This window comes from Acipenser ruthenus, chromosome 5 (genome assembly GCF_902713425.1).
Source record: "Acipenser ruthenus chromosome 5, fAciRut3.2 maternal haplotype, whole genome shotgun sequence".
NCBI lineage: Eukaryota > Metazoa > Chordata > Actinopteri > Acipenseriformes > Acipenseridae > Acipenser > Acipenser ruthenus.
The window spans coordinates 71,541,782-71,562,940 of NC_081193.1; the positions used below are offsets into that span (position 1 = coordinate 71,541,782).

Here is a 21,159-nt window from a genome sequence, read left to right on the forward strand (position 1 = left end):
CATTAGGACCACCTCAAAAAACCGGGAGCGAGTCTCAGCGAATCCGGCGACGCTGGGCGTTGCAGTACAAATGTGTGTTGCAGTTGATAAGGTTCCTTTCCGGTGCCGCAGTGCAGGTGGTTTGGGAGCGTCCCTGTCGCTTAGTTACCGCTTGGAGCAAGAAAAGAAAGAAAAGAAAGTAACTATTCCTGTTTTACATGGAGTATTGTAATTTCTTCCACCAGTTAAGCACAGTGGTTTCTAGAGCACAACAAACAATAATTTGGCATTGCAGAACAGTTTGTAATATACGTGTGTGTGTGTGTGTATATATATATATATATATATATATATATATATATAATATATATATATATATATATATATATATAAGAACCTTTTTAAATATAAAATCAAAGTGGTCCTGTCGGAATTTTTTGAGAGTGCGACCTGTCTTGGTGGACTTCACTTGAAAGTTGGAAGAACCAATTGTTGTGAGTTCACATAGACTTTTTTTCTTTTCTATATACCATAGCCTTATGGTGTAGTTTAAGCATTGGAGTGCATAGATGCTTTTGTTTGATATTTATTTATTTATTTATTTATTACAGAGTTAGTATTTACTTTACGGGATCACCCTTGTTTGGCCCTGGCTTGCTGAGATGCAATTAAATTGCATGTTGTGTAAGTTTATTTTTTAATTTTATGTACAAGGTTATGACTAAGGAAAACACCTACTGCAAGCAGACATGGATCATGTGAAAAATAAAACACCCATTGCAAAACGACTAGCTGCAAGACCAGCTGGGATTTTAAACAATAGTGAGATACCACTGTCTGGTGTGACTGGTGTGGCAATACCCGGGCCAGAGACAGGATCAGCTCCTGCAAAGGTGGCAGTACCAAGGTCAAGTATCATCACTAAAGAGAAAAGTTATCAGCCAAGGTCAGCCAAAGATAAATCTATCCAGGTAAGAATATAATCAAAGTGTTTAGTACACTATCCTCAAGACAACCTATTCAGGAAAGCTTGAAAACAGAGTCATTCCTGTGTACTAACAGGGGTTACTTGATCTAAATTAATTATACTTTGTTGGAAAGCGTTTGAAACATTTAAAAGGACAGTTTGTCTAGGTAACCCTTGCACATGGACATAATGAAGTAAAAGATAACTTTGGCATTTTTACCACCATTAGACAGTTGTTCTTTTGCATGAACATCACACCTGCCCAACCATTTCTCAATCACATATGGTTTATGTATCACCATTCACCAGCCACCAGTTCTGGAAACATCTCCCCCTAATTTTGTCCACTTGCTCTAGAATGACTCAAATACTATTGGCATACAATTATAAAACCAGTATGTTGGCCTGAATATGGAGCAAATATTGCGTGGTGGCTAGCACACTTTTACTAATATAGTATAGCAATGTATTACTCTTGTGTACCATTAGTCTGTAAACATATTAAAATGTTCTTGATGCAAATACCAATGGGTTATTCAGGACTACCGGTATTGTACTTACAATACCAATACCATAAGGATTCATAATTTTGTTTCATAATGAAATTAGCCTATAAGAGCACTGTTATTATTGTGTGGTGTTTTTACATATTTCATTTAGTTTTAAAATCCTAATGATACAGTTGAAGTAAGCTGTTTGAATGTTAATTAAATCCACAGGTATCTCTTGATAATCAAAAAAATTTGCATGAAAGAAATACAGCGCTAGAGAAAGAGGTCTTGCAGCTAAAATCTGATTTGAAAGAGAAGGAGTCGACCATATCCAGCTGTAACAAGTTGATGCAGGACAAGGTGACTATAACTCGGTACTTATTTCTAGTAAAAGTAAATAAGAAATTATTACCTAACAATCATTTATGCCCTGCATTAAGTCAAATATATTCAAGCTTGTCAGGGTGCAGCAGTCAAAAAGGGTCCTCTTTCATGTTTCTTTCCTTATCCAGCTTCCTCATGCAGGATGGGTCTGTTTTGAGTTGTGTAGACTGTTGTGTATTACGATGAAATCAACTGCTTTATTGACCAGTCACTACTTTTATAATTTTGCATAAAATAAATTGCATGTATGGGAAAGAGTTCATATGTTTTCAAATATCATAGCTTCATTAAAAAACTGTATTTTTCCTTCACAAAAAAAACACATTCTTTTTCCTTCACAAATTAGTGCTTAACTCATTTAGCATAGAACAGTAACCACACAAAAAAGATATCCCTAGAATAACATGTAATATATAGCCAGTGTTTTATTTTTAAAATATATATTTAAAAAAAAAACTGGGCAGATACACACTGCCCAGCCAAAAGTATTTTTTACTGCAGTCTTGAAACAGAACTACTTGGGGTGGGCCTTTATTGCCCCTTCAACCTCACTTAGAACCTTTACTTAATAGGTATTGGTATCATTTTATAGATAATCATCTCCTCAATAAAAATATGAAATACAAGTACATTCATTACTAAATATTTTTAAAAATCCACAAAAACATTTCATAAATCCATAAAAACATTTGTTTGCTATTTTGGTCTCATGCAGTATTGACTTTAATAGTACATATTGCATTCTCAGTACATTTCATCCTCTCTCTATACAGTAGTTGTATAAACCTGGTACTTTTAAAGATAAAAAGCATTCATTATTCTTGATGCAAGTTATTTTTTACTCTGTTAAGAATTTAGAATACGTTCAGTTGGTTGAAGCTGAAAGACAACTCCACCTTGAAACCAAAGACAAACTGAGGGAAACAGAAAGGTTAGCGCAAGAGAGGATATTACTGTATCACGACTGCACAAGAAGTTATGAAAAATCTATCCAAGAGCTAAAACATGAGGTTAGTGAAATGCATGCACCTAATTCCCACTCTCCCTCATAATTAATCAAAAGCAAAAGCATGTGTCTCAACCTAACTCCTGTTCCCTAATAAGAGGTCAGAAATAGAATTTGCCAGATTTTATACCTCTTGGTATTTTTTTTTTTAGGAAAAATTGACAGTAAATCTGTAGATATATGTATATATGTTGGTATATGTGACATGAACTGTGTACTGAACAAAATGTATATCTATACTGTGTATTTGTGTATCTTTTTTTGTAGCATGAAGTTACTGTTGCAGCTTTTAAGGAAAGACATGGATCAGAAATATACAGCAGAGACGAAAAGATCCGCAAATTGAAACAACAAATTTCAGATATTCATCAAGGAAAATCATGGTACTGCTATTGTTATTAAAATCATTAAAACATGAATATGTACTGTATGGTTTAAAAAGCAGAGAATCTGATGACTAAATATGCGGCTAGTACTGTCAGGTTTGGGATGTGGAAAACGGTCCGCCAAGGATAATATCTGAGACCATCTGACTGCATCCTAATCTGAATTTAAACACTGGCTTCCACAAGTGAATGTCTGGTGTATTGTTATAGAAAACATACATTTACAATTTAAAACAAGCTATCTGGTACTAAACAAGGTTAAAGAATGATGAGTTTCCTAGTCTGCAGGTATATTACTGAGCTTCAAAGCATATCTGTCAATAGGAGACACAGCTGTTTGGTTAATGACAGAAAAGGCATTGAAGGGGCAATTAAACAACCAGGTAAAATGACTGAGGAAGTGCTTAATATAGAACATTTGGAATTCATTTATTAGTTGCAGTCACTTTACACTGCTCAGTATTCTGTTGAATTAAAACTATGGTCATATTATATTATTGTCAACTTTTACAGGGAGCGTCAGCAACAGCTTGAAGAACTCAGGAAAGAGTTACACACTGACAGAAGAGGCCAACAACCTAAAGAGAAGACTGAAGACAGAACAAGTTCCCAAAATGGTAGTTTGGGAAATTAAACCTGCACATTAATGAGACCTACGTTTGAACTGCAAACCATCTGCAACCTGGTGTCTTAACATTTGAATCTAAGTTTATAGAAGAAATGTATTTCTTGCAAACCTGTTTGTAATTTGTTACTGTGAGATTTATCTTTGTTTGGTCTTATTTCATGCAAGTATGTATTCTGCTATTCTGGTGTTATATGCTTTGTTTCAACTCCACCACCCCTAGGAATGTAAAAACTGCAAGTCTTTGACCTTAAGACTAGAAGAAAAAAACTCACAGCTTCTACTGAAAGACAGGACCATAGAAGAACTACAGAGCCTTTGCAAGAGATTTGGAAAACAGCTGACACAGCAAGTAAGCAAGCATTACTGGTAACACTTCATTTTAACAATAACTGCATGTTTGAGTTGAACTCTACTTTCCCTTTATTTTTCCAACAGGATAAGCTACTAAGCATGACAGTGGAGAGGGACATGGCATCTGAACTGAATAAGGTGTAAAGACATATAACTGAAAGCCAATGAACTAATAGTAATGTTGCATGTTTTATTAACATATTCACCAGCCTTTTATACAGATAGCTGTTGAAAAAAAATGAATGTTATACAGTACTCAAATGTTGTTTCATTAGAAAGCAAAACCCATTGAATGTTCAGTTTATTTATATTGTTAAAAAGGAAATTTGGCTGCAGGGTAATGTTCTATTATCTCTGAAGAAGCAAAACCGAAATATATGTTAAAAACAGAATTTTTTTTTTTCTTGTATATATACATTTTATGCCACTATTGGCCATTTTGTAGCAGGTTTCCATCCTGAGTGCCAAGGCCAAGATTATACTGTAACACCACTCAGTTTGCTGATGTTAATTCACAATTTGCACTGTACCACTGTAAGGGCTTTACAAATAAATTACTTTTTCAATACAGTACTACCAACAGGATGAAGCACTTAAATTGCTTCTGTTATCTTGCATTTTCCGACATTTAGATAAAACAAGTTCATAAATATATGTATATGTATGTGTGTGTGTGTGTATATATATATATATATATATATATATATATATATATATATATATATATATATATATATATACAGTGCCTTGCGAAAGTATTCGGCCCCCTTGAACTTTGCAACCTTTTGCCACATTTCAGGCTTCAAACATAAAGATATGAAACTGTAATTTTTTGTGAAGAATCAACAAGTGGGACACAATCATGAAGTGGAACGAAATTTATTGGATATTTCAAACTTTTTTAACAAATAAAAAACTGAAAAATTGGGCGTGCAAAATTATTCAGCCCCTTTACTTTCAGTGCAGCAAACTCTCTCCAGAAGTTCAGTGAGGATCTCTGAATGATCCAATGTTCTAACCTAAATGACTAATTATGATAAATAGAATCCACCTGTGTGTAATCAAGTCTCCGTATAAATGCACCTGCACTGTGATAGTCTCAGAGGTCCGTTTAAAGCGCAGAGAGCATCATGAAGAACAAGGAACACACCAGGCAGGTCCGAGATACTGTTGTGGAGAAGTTTAAAGCCGGATTTGGATACAAAAAGATTTCCCAAGCTTTAAACATCCCAAGGAGCACTGTGCAAGCGATAATATTGAAATGGAAGGAGTATCAGACCACTGCAAATCTACCAAGACCTGGCCGTCCCTCTAAACTTTCAGCTCATACAAGGAGAAGACTGATCAGAGATGCAGCCAAGAGGCCCATGATCACTCTGGATGAACTGCAGAGATCTACAGCTGAGGTGGGAGACTCTGTCCATAGGACAACAATCAGTCGTATACTGCACAAATCTGGCCTTTATGGAAGAGTGGCAAGAAGAAAGCCATTTCTTAAAGATATCCATAAAAAGTGTTGTTTACAGTTTGCCACAAGCCACCTGGGAGACACACCAAACATGTGGAAGAAGGTGCTCTGGTCAGATGAAACCAAAATCAAACTTTTTGGCAACAATGCAAAACGTTATGTTTGGCGTAAAAGCAACACAGCTCATCACCCTGAACACACCATCCCCACTGTCAAACATGGTGGTGGCAGAATCATGGTTTGGGCCTGCTTTTCTTCAGCAGGGACAGGGAAGATGGTTAAAATTGATGGGAAGATGGATGGAGCCAAATACAGGACCATTCTGGAAGAAAACCTGATGGAATCTGCAAAAGACCTGAGACTGGGACGGAGATTTGTCTTCCAACAAGACAATGATCCAAAACATAAAGCAAAATCTACAATGGAATGGTTCACAAATAAACATATCCAGGTGTTAGAATGGCCAAGTCAAAGTCCAGACCTGAATCCAATCGAGAATCTGTGGAAAGAACTGAAAACTGCTGTTCACAAATGCTCTCCATCCAACCTCACTGAGCTCGAGCTGTTTTGCAAGGAGGAATGGGCAAAAATTTCAGTCTCTCGATGTGCAAAACTGATAGAGACATACCCCAAGCGACTTACAGCTGTAATCGCAGCAAAATGTGGCGCTACAAAGTATTAACTTAAGGGGGCTGAATAATTTTGCACGCCCAATTTTTCAGTTTTTTATTTGTTAAAAAAGTTTGAAATATCCAATAAATTTCGTTCCACTTCATGATTGTGTCCCACTTGTTGTTGATTCTTCACAAAAAATTACAGTTTCATATCTTTATGTTTGAAGCCTGAAATGTGGCAAAAGGTCGCAAAGTTCAAGGGGGCCGAATACTTTCGCAAGGCACTGTGTATATATATATATATATATATATATATATATATATATATATATATATATATATATATATATATATATATTTCCAATAATTAAATAAAACAAATGTATCAACTTGTATTTAATCACATAAAATGTGCAAATGTTAATTGACAAAGTATGGTACTATTTTCTGCAAGCATTGACATCAAAACAATTTAGAATTGTTTAACAGACAATGGGGCAATTTCCATGGAAAATGAAAAACAAGTCTCACCTTTTTCTCACTGTATTTTGGTAGTAATTTCGGGGTCTGTGTGTTTCCATGTAGTTTAATTTTAGCCAGAGAAATTCTGCTTTCAAATGCAAATAAACTAATTAATATTAAAGTACTGAGGATTTATTTAAATATTCCGGTCTGCGTTCCAATTTGGCCTTGCGCGAGTATTGGTATCGTACAGCTTTCTTAAACTGGGTTTCCATAAACGTTGTAGGGTTTGTTGAAACACTGCAAGTGCAGCCTGTACGTGAAAAAAAAAAAAAAAAATACAAACTGAAAAACACAAATACAAAAAAAAAAATGACGTTTAGGTTAGTGCAATTTCAACTGGTGAAGATCAAGGTTTACTCCTGGGTCACAGCATATTGATTTAAATAAAGTACACTTCTCAGTTGTTGTTTTTCATCAACCTGGGTCAAATACTATGTGCTGTTAGATCTATAGTACTATACAGTACTGTATTGTTGAGTGTTAAGCAATATTAATGGTGTATATACCGGGGTAAACAAGAAATTCACAGGCATCAAAACCAAACTCTCTTGAGCTACAAAAAAAAAGTCAAACCTAACATTTTTTGTCTAACTAAAATCGTAGTTTTTAACCATTATTACTGTATACAAACTCATTTATGATAAACATAATACTTACCGTTGCAATACCAATTATAACACTGACTTATAACACTAGTAGTATACTACTCTTTAAAATAAACTTCTTGTGATTTTGAATGTGAGGTCCTTAAGAACGGTGTTGTCACTGTTTGTGCCCTGGCACGTCTCTGTACAAATTAAGCACTGCTAATGTTCATACATTTAAAAATATATATATAGCTTTGCAGGATAAATTACATTTTAAGTATGTCTATTGTAAAAAGAAGTACAAGATATTTGGGTTTAAAACGTAAAAAAGGCCTTGAACAAAAAGATGGTTTAACAGGTGTTGATATGTCAACGTAAGATGTAGGCCTAATAGTCTACTTGATGCATTTTGTAATACAAAATTATCACAAAATGCAAGACTGAGCTCGTACTTGCATTAAGTTACGATAATGGCTGCTTTTACAACAGAAAAAATAGCCATACCTTTGTCTAGTTGCCAAACTTTTATTTCCCCTATAATACAATAGATAACATTATTAGCATGGAAAAACTACCAATTTCGTCTAAAAAATAAAATATAAATGTAATTATAATGCAGATAAATGAATGCAATATAACAACTATGTCAAATACTGAAGCAGGCTTTATAGTCTACAAGTTATTTAAAGTTTGCAACAAGAATCTGCTACACACCCCCATCTTTGTGCGCAGGTGTTGGAATCCCCCGCAGTGCGTAGGCAGATGGTCTAGGCCAGAGTGACCAGAGTCTGGGATCTCCTGAATGAGGAATGCTCGGCGTGGCTGGCTCCCGAGACGTTCGCTGCCAGAGTGTCTCAGCGGAGCGCCGGGACAGCCTGCCGCGTGATCCGGGAATGCAAAGCAGCCTTGCACCCAGACTCTGTCAGGTATCTCAAGAGGACCCTTAGGGACCAGAGAGCCAACTTCCCTCCCTACCCCCAGCTCTCCGGTCCTGCTTATAGAACCAAAGGCATGGGACCCTCCACAACCCCTTTCCGCTCTGTGTCGAGGAGAACACTGTATGCTATGATGCTCCCCACTCTCCATTTCCTCGCCCTCGTCTCCTGCCAATACACAGCTTGGCGGGAACCCCTCCAACCCCCGGAGGGCGTGAGTCCCCAGTGGAAAGCCCTGTACTCCCCACTAGTCCCAAGAGCTGGGGACTTAGGATGGCGAGTGCTGCACAGAGCCGGCACGTCAGGGGAGCTCCTGCATCACTTTACCGACTCAGACGCCACATGCCCTTTCTGCGGTCAGTCCGAGTCGGTATTCCATATTTATTTTTTCTGCGCCGGATTGCAGCCATTCTTCCTCCTCATGAAGGACCTCCTGCTGCAGTTCTGGCTGCATTTCTCCCCCACCCTCCTTATTTTTGGACCCCCTGTTTATGTTTCCACCAAGGCGAGAGACCACCTGGTGAATCTGCTCCTGGCTCTTGGTAAAGTGGCCATTTACAGACCAGATTAAGATTGCAGGGGAGGGTGACTGTGGAGCCATGTTCAGAGCCCTGTCTGGTCCCGGGTTCTTTTAGAGCATGCCCGTGTGGAGTCCGCAGGTGACATGATGGCCTTCTAAAAGGCGTGCTCTGCACCATCCCCTTCGGTTTGGTTTTTAAACTGAATATTTAATTTTCAGTCCGATTTTAAACCGTTGTTTTCGGTAAAATTAGGTAAATGTCCATCTGTGTTAGCATCCTCTTGTTGAGGATGCTAAATTTAATTTTTCCCCCAGCTGTCAAAAGAGACAGGACTACTAACAATAATAATAATAATAAGCTTGCTATTTGAATGTTGGGTAGTGAGTCGCATCCCAGAAACATCGTTTAACTTACTTCAAAACAAATTAAATGTTTGTTTTATTTATTTCTGCTAAGAAATAAATAATAATAATAATAATAAAACAAACACAAAAGAAAATGACCATATATGGCATTTACATTGATAAAGAATATATTGATAGAATATTAAACAGCTGTCTGCAAAGTATTTGTTTAGCTTTAACAGCCTACCTAAAGGCTATTCTTTAAGTTCTAGTTATTTACTGCACCGACACAAATTACAATAAATGGTAACAACATTTTCAACAGTCTTAGTGTTACAAGACGAAGAATGTAGAAACATGGGCTATGACACCCGAAGTCGGCTTTTCTTGGCTCGTTTTTTGCATTCACGGTGTTAGTTCTGTCTTTGTGTATGCTTATCAAAGCCACGGCGTTTAAAGTTTTCCGTGTTTTTGCTTTAGCTGTGGAGAGTGGCTCTTGCAGGAATCAGATGTTGCCTTGTTTTATTTTTTTTATTTTTTTTGGTGGTTGTGAAATTAAGATTTTTTTGCTGCCTCAACTACAATATCATCTCCTTCTGAAGTGTTCATTTTTTCATTCTTTAATTATCCAAGCTCTCTGTATATTTTCCGTTTTAACAGTAATCTATTTCTAGCGCTGAAAAAAAAAACACCTTCTCACAGCAAAAGCAGAGCACACACTGAAAAGCTGTCCGTCTATCTGCCACTGATTTGTTTTTGTTTGTTTTTGTTTTTTTTTTGCATTTGTGTTTAGATTTGTATTTGTGTTTTTAGATTTGTATTTGTGTTTTGCACTTCAGAGCCACCATAAGCCTGCCTCATTTGGCCACCAACATTTTTTTAAACAAAAACTACGGGAAAGAAAACAAAAACGGAGATAGCGTTACACAAATACTAAATCAATCAATCAATCAATCAATAAAGCGCTGTGTACTATTGTTGTTGTGTGTGTGTGTGTGTGTGTGTGTGTGTGTATATATACACACACATATATATGATTACTGGGATTAACTTCGATTTCAAAACTCATAGGGGATGAATTCGATCACGCTTACAGTATCCATACTAAGACACCTTCGTACATAAAGCAAAAATGAGTCATTATGTGCTCCCTCCTCTGAAACTCCCTCCTCCATCCGTCATGCTCTATGCTCCCTCCTCCCTCCTAGATCTATTTTGCTGGTCTGAAGAGATCAGCCAATAAAGAACCGTTTCCAATTTGTACGCGTTTTCATTGGTTAGATTAAATGCTAGTCAACGTTTGAGCGCTTAAAAAAGTAATAATAATAATAATAATAATAATAATAATAATAATAATAATAATAATAATATCTAAAGCCGAATAATTATCGTTTTTGTGAGGTAATGATTGCAATTGTACATTTTAATGCAAGCAAAGCAAGCCCAAAAAAGCACGTTAAAAAAATACACACTCTCATTTAAAAAATATGCTCCTAAAAGTACACATTCTTGACGTGGGAGGGAGGAGGGAGCATGGAGCATGACGGATGGAGGGGGAGTTTTAGAGGACGGAGGAGGGCGTTTCAGAGGAGGGAGTTAGAGGAGGGATCACACTTTTTGCCTGCTGTACGAAGATGTCCTAATATGGACACCGTACACGCTCTGTTTGCCCACCCTACTACGACTAAATACCTGAATCCGAATTCCGCAGGGACAATGCAAGGCTCCCACCAGTACGTGGTTATATAGTATATATGCTGTTGTTATTGGGGATAGAGCTGTTGTTATTGGGGTACCTTCTGGAACTGCGTTATGTCTTGCAGCAAGCTGATGTTAAGTGCCGTATTTGTCGTTTTGAAAAAAATCGTAAAACCAACGTTTTTTTAAAATCTTTTTTCATATTTTCATTGTTCTAAAACAAGTCTTCTTCAATGAATTAGGTTTACGAGATTTTACTTCAACTGTCGCTGGTACTGAACAGACTTCCCCATTCCACTCAAATCATTTTACAATGTGACTTTTAACTCTGCCAGCCCCACCTCTTATAAACATCTATGTAGACAGAGAGTACTGTATGTGGGGCTGGCACCTACCCTAAACCTAATGGAATAAGGACAACTTCTCCAGACAAGTTCAAAGCCAGGTAAAGGCTAATTTAGAGAAAAATGATAACTCTGTATTGGATCTACAGAACCCCAACTAATCAGTTATTGCAAAACATACAATAGTAATTCAAAAGATTAGAAATACATGTATGTGATTATGAAACAAGGTAATCACATGCATGTGACCTACAAAGAGGAGGGGGTTCCTGCTTATCTGTTTGTGATTGTGTTTTGACATTAGCCTACTGTACATTATGCCCCCCAAAACAGATTGTTTACTGTATAACTAGTCTGTGATGACTTGTGTGTCCAAAGAAAACCACAGATGATCATCAGGGCTAATGGCTTCTCTCACCTAAACAGCATCCAATATAACTACTGAAAAAAAATAAAACTTTTCTTAGGCAGGATGCTCAAATTATTTTAGTTTCCATTGTATTTTTCATCAGTTTCAGCACAGTGCATAAATAACCTACTACTGTACATGTCTATTTATTTATTTATTTTTAAAGACAAAAAACAAATATGTCATTAAAGGGCATGACTGAGTTACAGTGTGCAAATTTCTGACTTACATAAAACAGAACTTATTGGTTCTTGTAAGTTACACAGGTATAAAATTACAAAAAAGGATGATTTAAAAACATTTACAGCTTAAAAAATTAACTTTCTTTCTTTTTATAAACTAAAAAGGACTTCATTTTAATGATCTAAAGTGGCAGACCTAAATAATGTAACCTTTAGTTGATCAGCCTGCAGTGGAAATAATCAAAATCTAATTTTGTATTGTATTTAGTATTAATAATGGGGCCAATAAAACCAGCAATAAGGAAAGCACTATTCAGTTTCTTTAGATAAAGGTTCTTGCTAGTATAAATACCTGTCTATATTTGTGGCTTACTCTAAAAAGCCTGCTACATATTTGAATGCAATAATTTTATTTTTGAGGTTTACCAATTTCAAATATAAATCAAAATTTGACCAGTTTACTTATTTTTGAACAGACTTTTTTTTGCAATTATGTTATCTAAATGTTTACATCATAAGCATCTGTTCTGCCTTTTTGTAGATTCTCTTTTCCAACAATGGTTTAAGTTGAAGTCTTATTTGCCCTCAGCAACAAAAATATTTTGTGATGTGTGATTTCACAGATCTAATTGATCAGGAATAACAACCACAGACTCTGGACTGGACAGCCCTCCTGAATGTCCTCGTGTCTCTGTGAACACGGACTCGAATGCTACCTCCTGGTCTGCCAGGATCTCAACTGGTCCCACTGCTCCTGCAGTTTGCTGCGTGTTGTTAAACAACTGCTGTTGCTCTGCAATCCTCTCCAGTTCTGCTTGCTTCCTTCCCCTTCTTTTGCCAAGAATTTTAACATAGTTGGCTGGAACAAGTCCTGTTGTCTGGCCATCCAGACTAGCCAAGAGCCAGCCACGCACTCTAGGCTGTTGTTCTAATAAACAAAACAAAATGTTTACCGATTTGTGCCAACCAATGCATTAAAATACATTTTCCTACTTCTTTATTGGCTGAACATTATCACTGGTCCCTCATTTACTGTGCACAGCATTATTAAATCAAGGTTAACCCAGGTAGTATACAAGTACTTCTCACCAACACATACAGTACATATAACTATTGAGTAAGTATATGCCACATGTATACATTACATAACAATCCTGTGTTTTCAAGAACAGATAATGTAGTCGATGATGCTGTAAAAAAGCTGAACAAATTATGCAGTGTGTGACCTAGACTTGAAAACTCCTTACCCTTTGGAGCCAGATTCAGCATGTCCCCAACACGAACAGAAATTTCTTCTTTTGAGGCAGCACTGAAGTCATATTCCACCCTTGCAACCACATGGTCATCGTCTCCGTTCGACCAGTTTGTGGAACCTCCATAAAAAAAAAAAAAATAATAATAAATGCCGGTTGCGCAATTCTTACCCATACTACCCCACTCAGACACCTTTCAAATTGAATATCTTGGTAACCCTGAAAATCTCTTCAAATTTATTAAAACAATTTTAATGAGAAAACTGCCTTAAGTTCAGTGGTGACCCAAATATTATCCATTTACTACCACTTCACTGGTGACTGCTACTGCAAGGGGTTCGAGTGGAATAAAATGTGCTGTTGGTCTGCATTTTTAATGGATAATGTTTTGGGGTACCACTATAACATTTCCCATGTATCAGACTGGACAAGTATTGGTCTTTTCAGATATACTACAATACTTGGAAAGCAAGAGTTATTATTATTATTATTATTATTTATTTCTTAGCAGACGCCCTTATCCAGGGCGACTTACAATTGTTACAAGATATCACATTATACATTATTTCACATTATACAGATATCACATTATTTTACATACAATTACCCATTTATACAGTTGGGTTTTTACTGGAGCAATCTAGGTAAAGTACCTTGCTCAAGGGTACAACAGCAGTGTCCCCTACTGGGGATTGAACCCACAACCCTCTGGTCAAGAGTCCAGAGCCCTAACCACTACTCCACACTGCTGCCCAGGAACAAAGGGTGAACCATCCTTTGTTCTTGTTACAATTATAACTTTTGGCTCCAGGTAGCACTGTGGGCTATGCAAAACTGCAAGCACATAAGAAACGTACTCAGCATGCTTGCGATTTTCTTTATAAGGCCTCACCTGTTTCTTCAGACCCGTCAACAGAACTCAGCAGCTTCCATATGAGGTAAGGTCCTCCAAGAACAACTGCGAAAAACAGGAAGATTGGCCAGGACTTGACAGAGTTAGCAGCTTTTTCATTGGCTCCGGCAGCAACCTCTGACCCGGTGCTGTCCAACCACAGGTCTTCAGCCTCCAAGTCTTTCCGCAGGCCCATTAGCCTCTGCAGTCTCCTGTACAGGTAGCGCAGAGACCTGACCAATGCAAATGCAGAAAACACTTTGGTGAAATGGACTTTGAGCCTTGAGAAATGGTTGGCTACATCCAACACCGCTCTGAAACTGTTATAAACGGCTGAAAAGGTAGCATCCATCATCATGCTAACGGAGGAGAAAGCATGGACGATGCTCTCGATGGACTGAAAGGCCCCTCTACTGCTCTCCTCCGCATGCTGCACAAACCGGCTGGATGGAATTTCATTGTTTCGAAACCTGTTGTACCCCAGGCCTCCCGCATAACCATAGCTTAATGGGCTGTAGCCACCAATGCCGCCATATAATGAGCTACCATAGGGGCTATATGAAGAAGAAAGGGAGCTGTAAGCTGGTCTGTAGCCTGTCAGGCTGCTGCCTTCAATCTGCCGAGATGATCTAGAGGGAACCGGTGGAGGGACTCTGGCAAGGACAGGGGGTCCTGGTCTTGTCAGAACACTTGGTCCTAAATCTGAAGACCTGTGAAAATAAATATAGGACAGTCAAAAAACAGAAATACAGCAAAAACTGGATAAACCAGTTAAGGGAGTGTACATTTGTGGCTACCAATTAAAATGTACCTCTGTAATTCAATTAGCCAAAGTTAATCTGCGTTCCACAGGTTTATAGACATCAGATTATTGCCAAATGTCCTACCTCTCCAGTGCCCTAACCAAGATTGCCCACGTCACTTTCCTGCTAACTGTACAATAAATCAGAGACGGAAATAAGACTCTTAATGCATATCAGTTTCAGGTTTGAATACATGCGTCATTATCCCCAGTGGGCAGGGAACAAGCTCAGGTGTGTCTTATTCAATTCACAGCAATACCAAGAATGGATCAATTTTCTTGGTAATTGGGAGCCTCATTTCCGTCCCTGTAAACGACTACAACAAAGGCAAATTGTTATTCTTTGTAAACTACCATGCATGCTCAGCAGAGCTACCTTGCAATTAACATGTGCCTACACTATCGAACAGATATCTTTTTCAATAAGACATATGGTACAAATTGTATTTTTAAATGATGAACCTGGCCTAATGTTACTTGCGTGGATGTAGCTGCCTACAATACATGTTCTACAATACTTGTTCTGCAAGTAACTAAATATGATTTACAATACTAACATTATTGTACAGATCGCTATGCATTGATCAGTATTCTAACAATTTTTTTTTTTTTTTATAATAATTATATTTTTATATGTACTTTATGAAAAAAATAGGCTATCACGTTTACCCTACTGTGTGTTGTGTTATTGACAGGTATTGACCTAAACCAGGAGCTGAAGCTAAGAAAACTGGGCCTAGTCACAAATCCGTCCAAATGGTGGTTGTGGTTTACGAAGGAAAACAACAAAAATGTACTTACTGAAAAGCGGATGGAATCCGTCTATCCCATGGCTTCGGAGGAGGCTGGGGTGCCATCCTTTAAAATGTCTAACAATACCAGCTGTATCAATGTTTTCTCCAGTTTGTAACAAGATTGGATTCTGACCAGGGTGATACTCAATTATATCAGACCTTACCAGTAGACGACGGATAAATCGAACATAAAGTTCTTAACTATTTGCTGTAGAAACAACTAAGTATTCATTTTTTTTCAGAAAGAAACAAGGTAGAAAAACAATGTTGCCAATTTTGTATGTAAATAGTATGTTGTTGTATCATTTATCGTTAACGTATCTTAAATCAATTGGGTCTACGATAAAAAAAAATACATGATGATACATGTTGTATGATCGGCTGTACAGAGACTATTTTGACAAGTACTGTTTGATTAAATTTCAGCAATACAGCACACAGTGATGCACCTACAAACGTATTTGGATGCATTGCAGGAGTTTATTATTTCAAAGATGAGAGTGTATCAGTCAATTTATCAGAAAAGGCATGCGTGTGTGTTGATTTAAATGTAATGAATCGATTCTTCTGAGTAAGATTAATCACGTCTAGAAAGAGGTCCGCTTTAGTTTACTTCTGGTTGAAGTACTGTTCTGAATCAAGTTTCAGGAGAGCAATTCAACTCCACCTGGTTATTTACTCTGCTGTATCTTTTGTCTAACTGTGGGATTATATTTTCTTCTTGAGAAGAAATTGATTTTCTTTGCATTGAAACACCCTCTTACCTTGCTTGTCTCCTCGCGGTTTGCACAAGTTTTTACTAAGTAGCTGTCAGGAATGTGTCTACCTACGCCGACGGGTTTTATCACGGTTAAAAATATTAAATTACAGTATATAAAAATGACAATCAGTGGGTAATACAAATTGCATTGTAAAGTATTTAAAAAACATAATCTGTATGTATATTGCTGGCTCTCACTCTTTATAACGCACAATATAAGCCCATGGATTTCACTGTGAACTAAAGTGTCTTTACTGGCTGACCCACTAAAACTAGACGAGATACTGTAGAGTATGTGCTGCTGTGTAAATAGGTTCGGAAATAATTGAAGCAAACATGTTTTTATCAGGTTGTATTTACAAAACGTAAATATTCAGTACACCCATCTGAAATCAGAAATGTACATGTTTCTTTATAGAGTCATTAAATATTTTTTTTTGCCCCAGAATTTTCTAAGGAGGTCCAGACACCTTCCAAGAATCTGTTGTGTAGGTCCGTTTAATAACTTGGTTAAATGGTACCGGAATTATTATTATTATAATTATTATTATTATTATTATTATTATTTTAATAACTACATCTTTTGCAAACAGCATGGGCCATAGTACACTACCCCGCTTTAATAACTTGTTTGTTTGAAAGGAGAAAACAAACTTTTCTGCTAATTACTTCATATTTCTCAGGATCTAGCAAAAGAACTGATATATTTTGCTAGAGTAGGAGAATGATCCCCCATGCAAAAAAGGGGGAAACAGTGTGGAGTAGTGGTTAGGGCTCTGGACTCTTGACCGGTTGGTCGTTGGTTCAATCCCAGGTGGGGGACACTGCTGCTGTACCCTTGAGCAAGGTACTTTACCTACATTGCTCCAGTAAAAACCCAACTGTATAAATGGGTAATTGTATGTAAAAATAATGTGATATCTTGTAACAATTGTAAGTCGCCCTGGATAAGGGCGTCTGCTAAGAAATAAATAATAATAATAAAAAATGAAACTATGGGACACTTGCGAATCATGTGTGACATATGCCACCGTTGCCATCTTCACACAAACTGCAACCATGGCAACAGGCGTGAGGAGGTAACGATTGAAACAGGGCTCATTGAGAAAACCACGAAAATATAAAGGAATCAATGCTGGATATGTTTTTGAAGAGAAAGGGCACGTATTCAGCATGTAAGTGTATTTATTTATTTCATTTCTTTACTGTTTTCTTTTAAATATACAGTTTAAATGTTGATCAATGTGAAGTTGTCTTGAAAGAACTACTGTATACTGTATAAAGATGTTCAATTAAATTTGGGCGTTTCTTCATTATTCTGATACAGCAAATTGCCAAACCCTATTATAGTGAACAACCTGATATAACGAACATTTCTCCACATGGATGAAGGCTATATTTGCATACTGCGCCATTCGAAGAAAAAAGGCATAATACCACAGTAGTGACGTCAAAAATTGTTACTTTGTCTAGAGGAAACTATACATGAAATTTGACCAACTGACCAATCGATACCATCACTTTCAATTCAAATACAAAATGTATCGTTTTCAATCACTCAACCTTCGGTCTCGTAATTTGTGACGTCACAGAAACCCTAGATGGAATTATTTTCCTGTAACTCACTGAAGGGCATCTATTCTCTCTCTCGCGCTCTTTCTTAAAAGGGTGCATGATTTCATGACAACAGCTTTATTAATATAGTGTGTTTACAACTGTCTTATAATAAGTACGTCTATATTCAGTTTTCAGTGGGGCCAAACCATTTGTAAGAAACGGATCATCTATTTTTTTGCAGCTAACCAAATCAAACGTTTAACCCAGCCATGGACATTTTTTTTTATATACTGGTATTTCTATATCTTGTAATTTAAAAAATCTGTGATTTGCATACAAACGCAAAAATAAAATGAATAGGATTGTGCAACATCATTTTCTTTTAATTTCAACAATGATATTTACATTGAAAGAGTATTTAAATCTCATGGCAGTATACTTGTGTAACATGTATTAGCGTTAAAACCACAGTAACCACATCACCTCTGTGCTAAACGGTGTATTAAACAAATGCACATCACAAAAATGTAGAGCCCAGTATGTGGTACGCACACTGGGAACACGATTGCGTCATTCATGACACAAACAAATCCTAAAATATAAAGGTCAGAGGAAGGCCATCATTTAACTGACAGTCCTGTACTTTCACAAGCAGAAGTGTAGGTGAAAATCTGAGAAAGGTTTACAGATACTGGGTGAAATGATTTGAAGATAACCAAATATTCTCCTGTACTTGTAGCTACGAGAATATTACATTCCCATTAACAGGCATGATACTTTAAATCACTGTTTAACTGGTTCTCAAATACATTGCCTCAAACTACTAAGAGATACTAAGTGTTATAAATCCCCCAAACCCTGTATTGAAATAATGCACTGTATTGGTTGAAGTGTGGTGATGGTAAGATGCAAATATCCAACATTACAGTCTATACTGGGAAATAGTCCACCTTTCTGAGCTCCACCATGCTTTATTTGTAGCTCATTGATAATGCTATCAGAATGCCTCCTGTTGTTTTCTGCAGATGTCCCGTGTAGCTGAATCTGCAAAGTATCAGTTCAGCAGCCTTGTGATTTCAGTATCCCTTCCAGCACAGATGTTGATGAGAGAGGTGAGGATTCTCCACAAAGCCATAGAGGCTTTGTTAAGAGTTACATTGTTTCAACTATGAGGATGGAGACAAAACTTGTTGTTTAGCAGTTTGAACCATTTTACTCAGCTCAATTAGTTGCACCCATAAGACCAGCACAACTGTTTAAGCACAGGTACTGTATGTCTAACTCATCTGATACTTAAACCTGGAATTGATCAAACAGCAATGCAAAATAAATTCAAGCTTTATTATTTATTTGAAGGATTGAGACAGGAAATGTTTGTGATACCTAAAAAATATAATACATTCAGTTTTCTTACAATTTGTGCTAAAAAATATATATGTATATTTGCATAATCTCCTTTTTAGCTGTAGACAATTTGGTAAGGAAACATGCAGAATATGATCTGCACTTTTAGTTTGTAAAAAATATTTTCAAATGTGTGTTTTTATAAAGGGATGATGTTTCATTGGCTTGGTTTACATACATGTGAAAATCGACTCTACAGTCATGACTGTGTGACGTTGTCATGCGAATACATCGTGAAACAGCAAAAAGACGTCCTTTTGGCTGTGCGACTTTAAGGGCAGGGTCATTCGCATTCTCATGATAAAAACAGCTGTAAAAACCCATGTAAACCTGAGCAGGAATCGTGCTTGTGGCTCACGAGATTTCAGCAGTAAAGATCCCATTCTTCTGACTTAATATCACATAATCTCCAGCAGAAAGGCACACACACACACACACACACAAAATGTACATTTATGGACACTAGAACCGCCGCGGTTATACTCATACCTACAACTGCCGATGGCAGTCATTATCACAGTACATTTTAAACATCATCAATATTAAAAAGACAAACTATCACATACAACTCAAAAGTTTTATTCAAGCACATCATATCAAACATCTGCACAGCCGAAATGCTGTATTTATATGAACAAGCAGTACTTCAAAAAATGAAAAACTATAATAAAATAAACATTTCAAAAGAAACTGGTGTGTAAACAGGTATAAACAGGTTTACAAAACTGTAAAAACAAAAGTAGTTTTTAATCTTAAACGAAAGTAACATGATTTCTCTTGCATGTTTTTCACTTGCAGCACAGAATCCAGATTGAGCTGCTGCAGCCTGCAGCTTTGCAGTTTTATGATCGAAATGTTTCTGCTGAAGCGCTGTGGCTATTTTCAAGATGAAATCTCTCCTACTGATATTTTCCCTGGTACAGTCCTTGTACAAAACGAAGGAACTGATGGCTGCCAGGTCCAGTAGAGATAACAACAGGCTTGTATACTGTATATAAAAGAAATGTAATATTGTAGGTTATATTCAAAATAAAAACATGTAGCCTAAAAGGGGGTTCTAGTGTTAATGAAATGTAACTTTTAGATGTTCCACAAACACAAACACACACACACATATAAATTCTATGTAGTAAAACTTGTACTTAGTAGAAATTATATTTTATATATTTTTTTGTGTATGTGTGTGTGTGTGTGTTGGAAAGGTAACCAGACAAACAAGTAGCTAATGTGCGGCGTAATTCAGAATGTGAGCGACAACACGTGAATTCATTTCTCTTGTTAAATGTTTTTATCTTCATGGCAACACATGAAGCTCTCCTCACGATATTCAGAGTCGTTCTTTTCCTACTCAGTAAGCAGACACAGACATTTAAATATCCCCTCCCCTAAATGACTATGAATGGAGTATTCTGCATTGGTACGGACGATTATTTTTCCTAAATCAGAACTGCATAGCAACACATTTCCTGAAAAGTACGGCAAACACGTTGTGAGGAAAACTGTCATGACTTGTGCATGTAAACACTGTCATGGTTTGTTGGAAGATCCAACTGCATCATACTTTTCTCTTTTAAAAATATGATCTGTTTTTTTGTTGTTATTTATATATTTGTTTCTGAAATGTTTTCTAGTTGGGACCTCCTTTTAAGGCACTTTGGTGCGAATCCCCTTTGAAATATATATATATATATATGTATATATATATATATATATATATATATATATATATATATATATATATATATATATATATATGATAGAGAGAGAATGATAGAGTTATCCAAATCTAGATTGTTATTGTATAGACAGAAAACTTATGGAAATAAAGCAAATAACCTACTTTGGGTATTATAAATGTGACATAAATTTCTATAAAAG

The 21,159-nt window shown here is 36.7% G+C and overlaps 2 protein-coding genes and 1 long non-coding RNA gene across 5 annotated transcripts; 2 read left to right on the forward strand and 1 right to left on the reverse strand.

Annotated features, from left to right (window-relative positions):
- Positions 1-90: 90 nt before the first annotated feature.
- LOC117402248 (uncharacterized) lies at positions 91-4,862 on the forward strand. Of its 3 annotated transcripts, none has more exons than XM_034003210.3 (8): positions 91-178; positions 694-950; positions 1,666-1,797; positions 2,673-2,831; positions 3,095-3,210; positions 3,727-3,830; positions 4,062-4,190; positions 4,277-4,862. In XM_034003210.3, exons 2-7 carry the CDS (start codon positions 729-731, stop codon positions 4,067-4,069), a joined length of 741 nt encoding a protein of 246 aa, XP_033859101.3. In that variant the 5' UTR covers positions 91-178; positions 694-728; the 3' UTR covers positions 4,070-4,190; positions 4,277-4,862. The 3 variants fall into 3 exon arrangements, with proteins under 3 accessions (XP_033859101.3, XP_034777071.2, XP_058880441.1); XM_034921180.2 differs by lacking the exon at positions 91-178 and adding an exon at positions 384-473; XM_059024458.1 differs by lacking the exons at positions 91-178; positions 2,673-2,831 and adding an exon at positions 384-473.
- Positions 4,863-11,764: 6,902 nt separating this feature from the next.
- Positions 11,765-15,702, reverse strand: LOC117402684 (peroxisomal membrane protein PEX13-like). Its single transcript, XM_034004064.3, has 4 exons — positions 15,568-15,702; positions 13,965-14,674; positions 13,067-13,192; positions 11,765-12,747 (listed from the first exon to the last, which is right to left on the reverse strand). The coding sequence occupies exons 1-4, from the start codon at positions 15,621-15,623 to the stop codon at positions 12,437-12,439; spliced, it is 1,203 nt and encodes a 400-aa protein (XP_033859955.3). The 5' UTR covers positions 15,624-15,702; the 3' UTR covers positions 11,765-12,436.
- LOC131737167 (uncharacterized) lies at positions 15,131-20,769 on the forward strand. Its single transcript, XR_009328735.1, has 4 exons — positions 15,131-15,200; positions 15,462-17,495; positions 18,903-18,989; positions 20,080-20,769. It is a non-coding gene; the product is annotated as an uncharacterized LOC131737167 (long non-coding RNA).
- Positions 20,770-21,159: the final 390 nt, after the last annotated feature.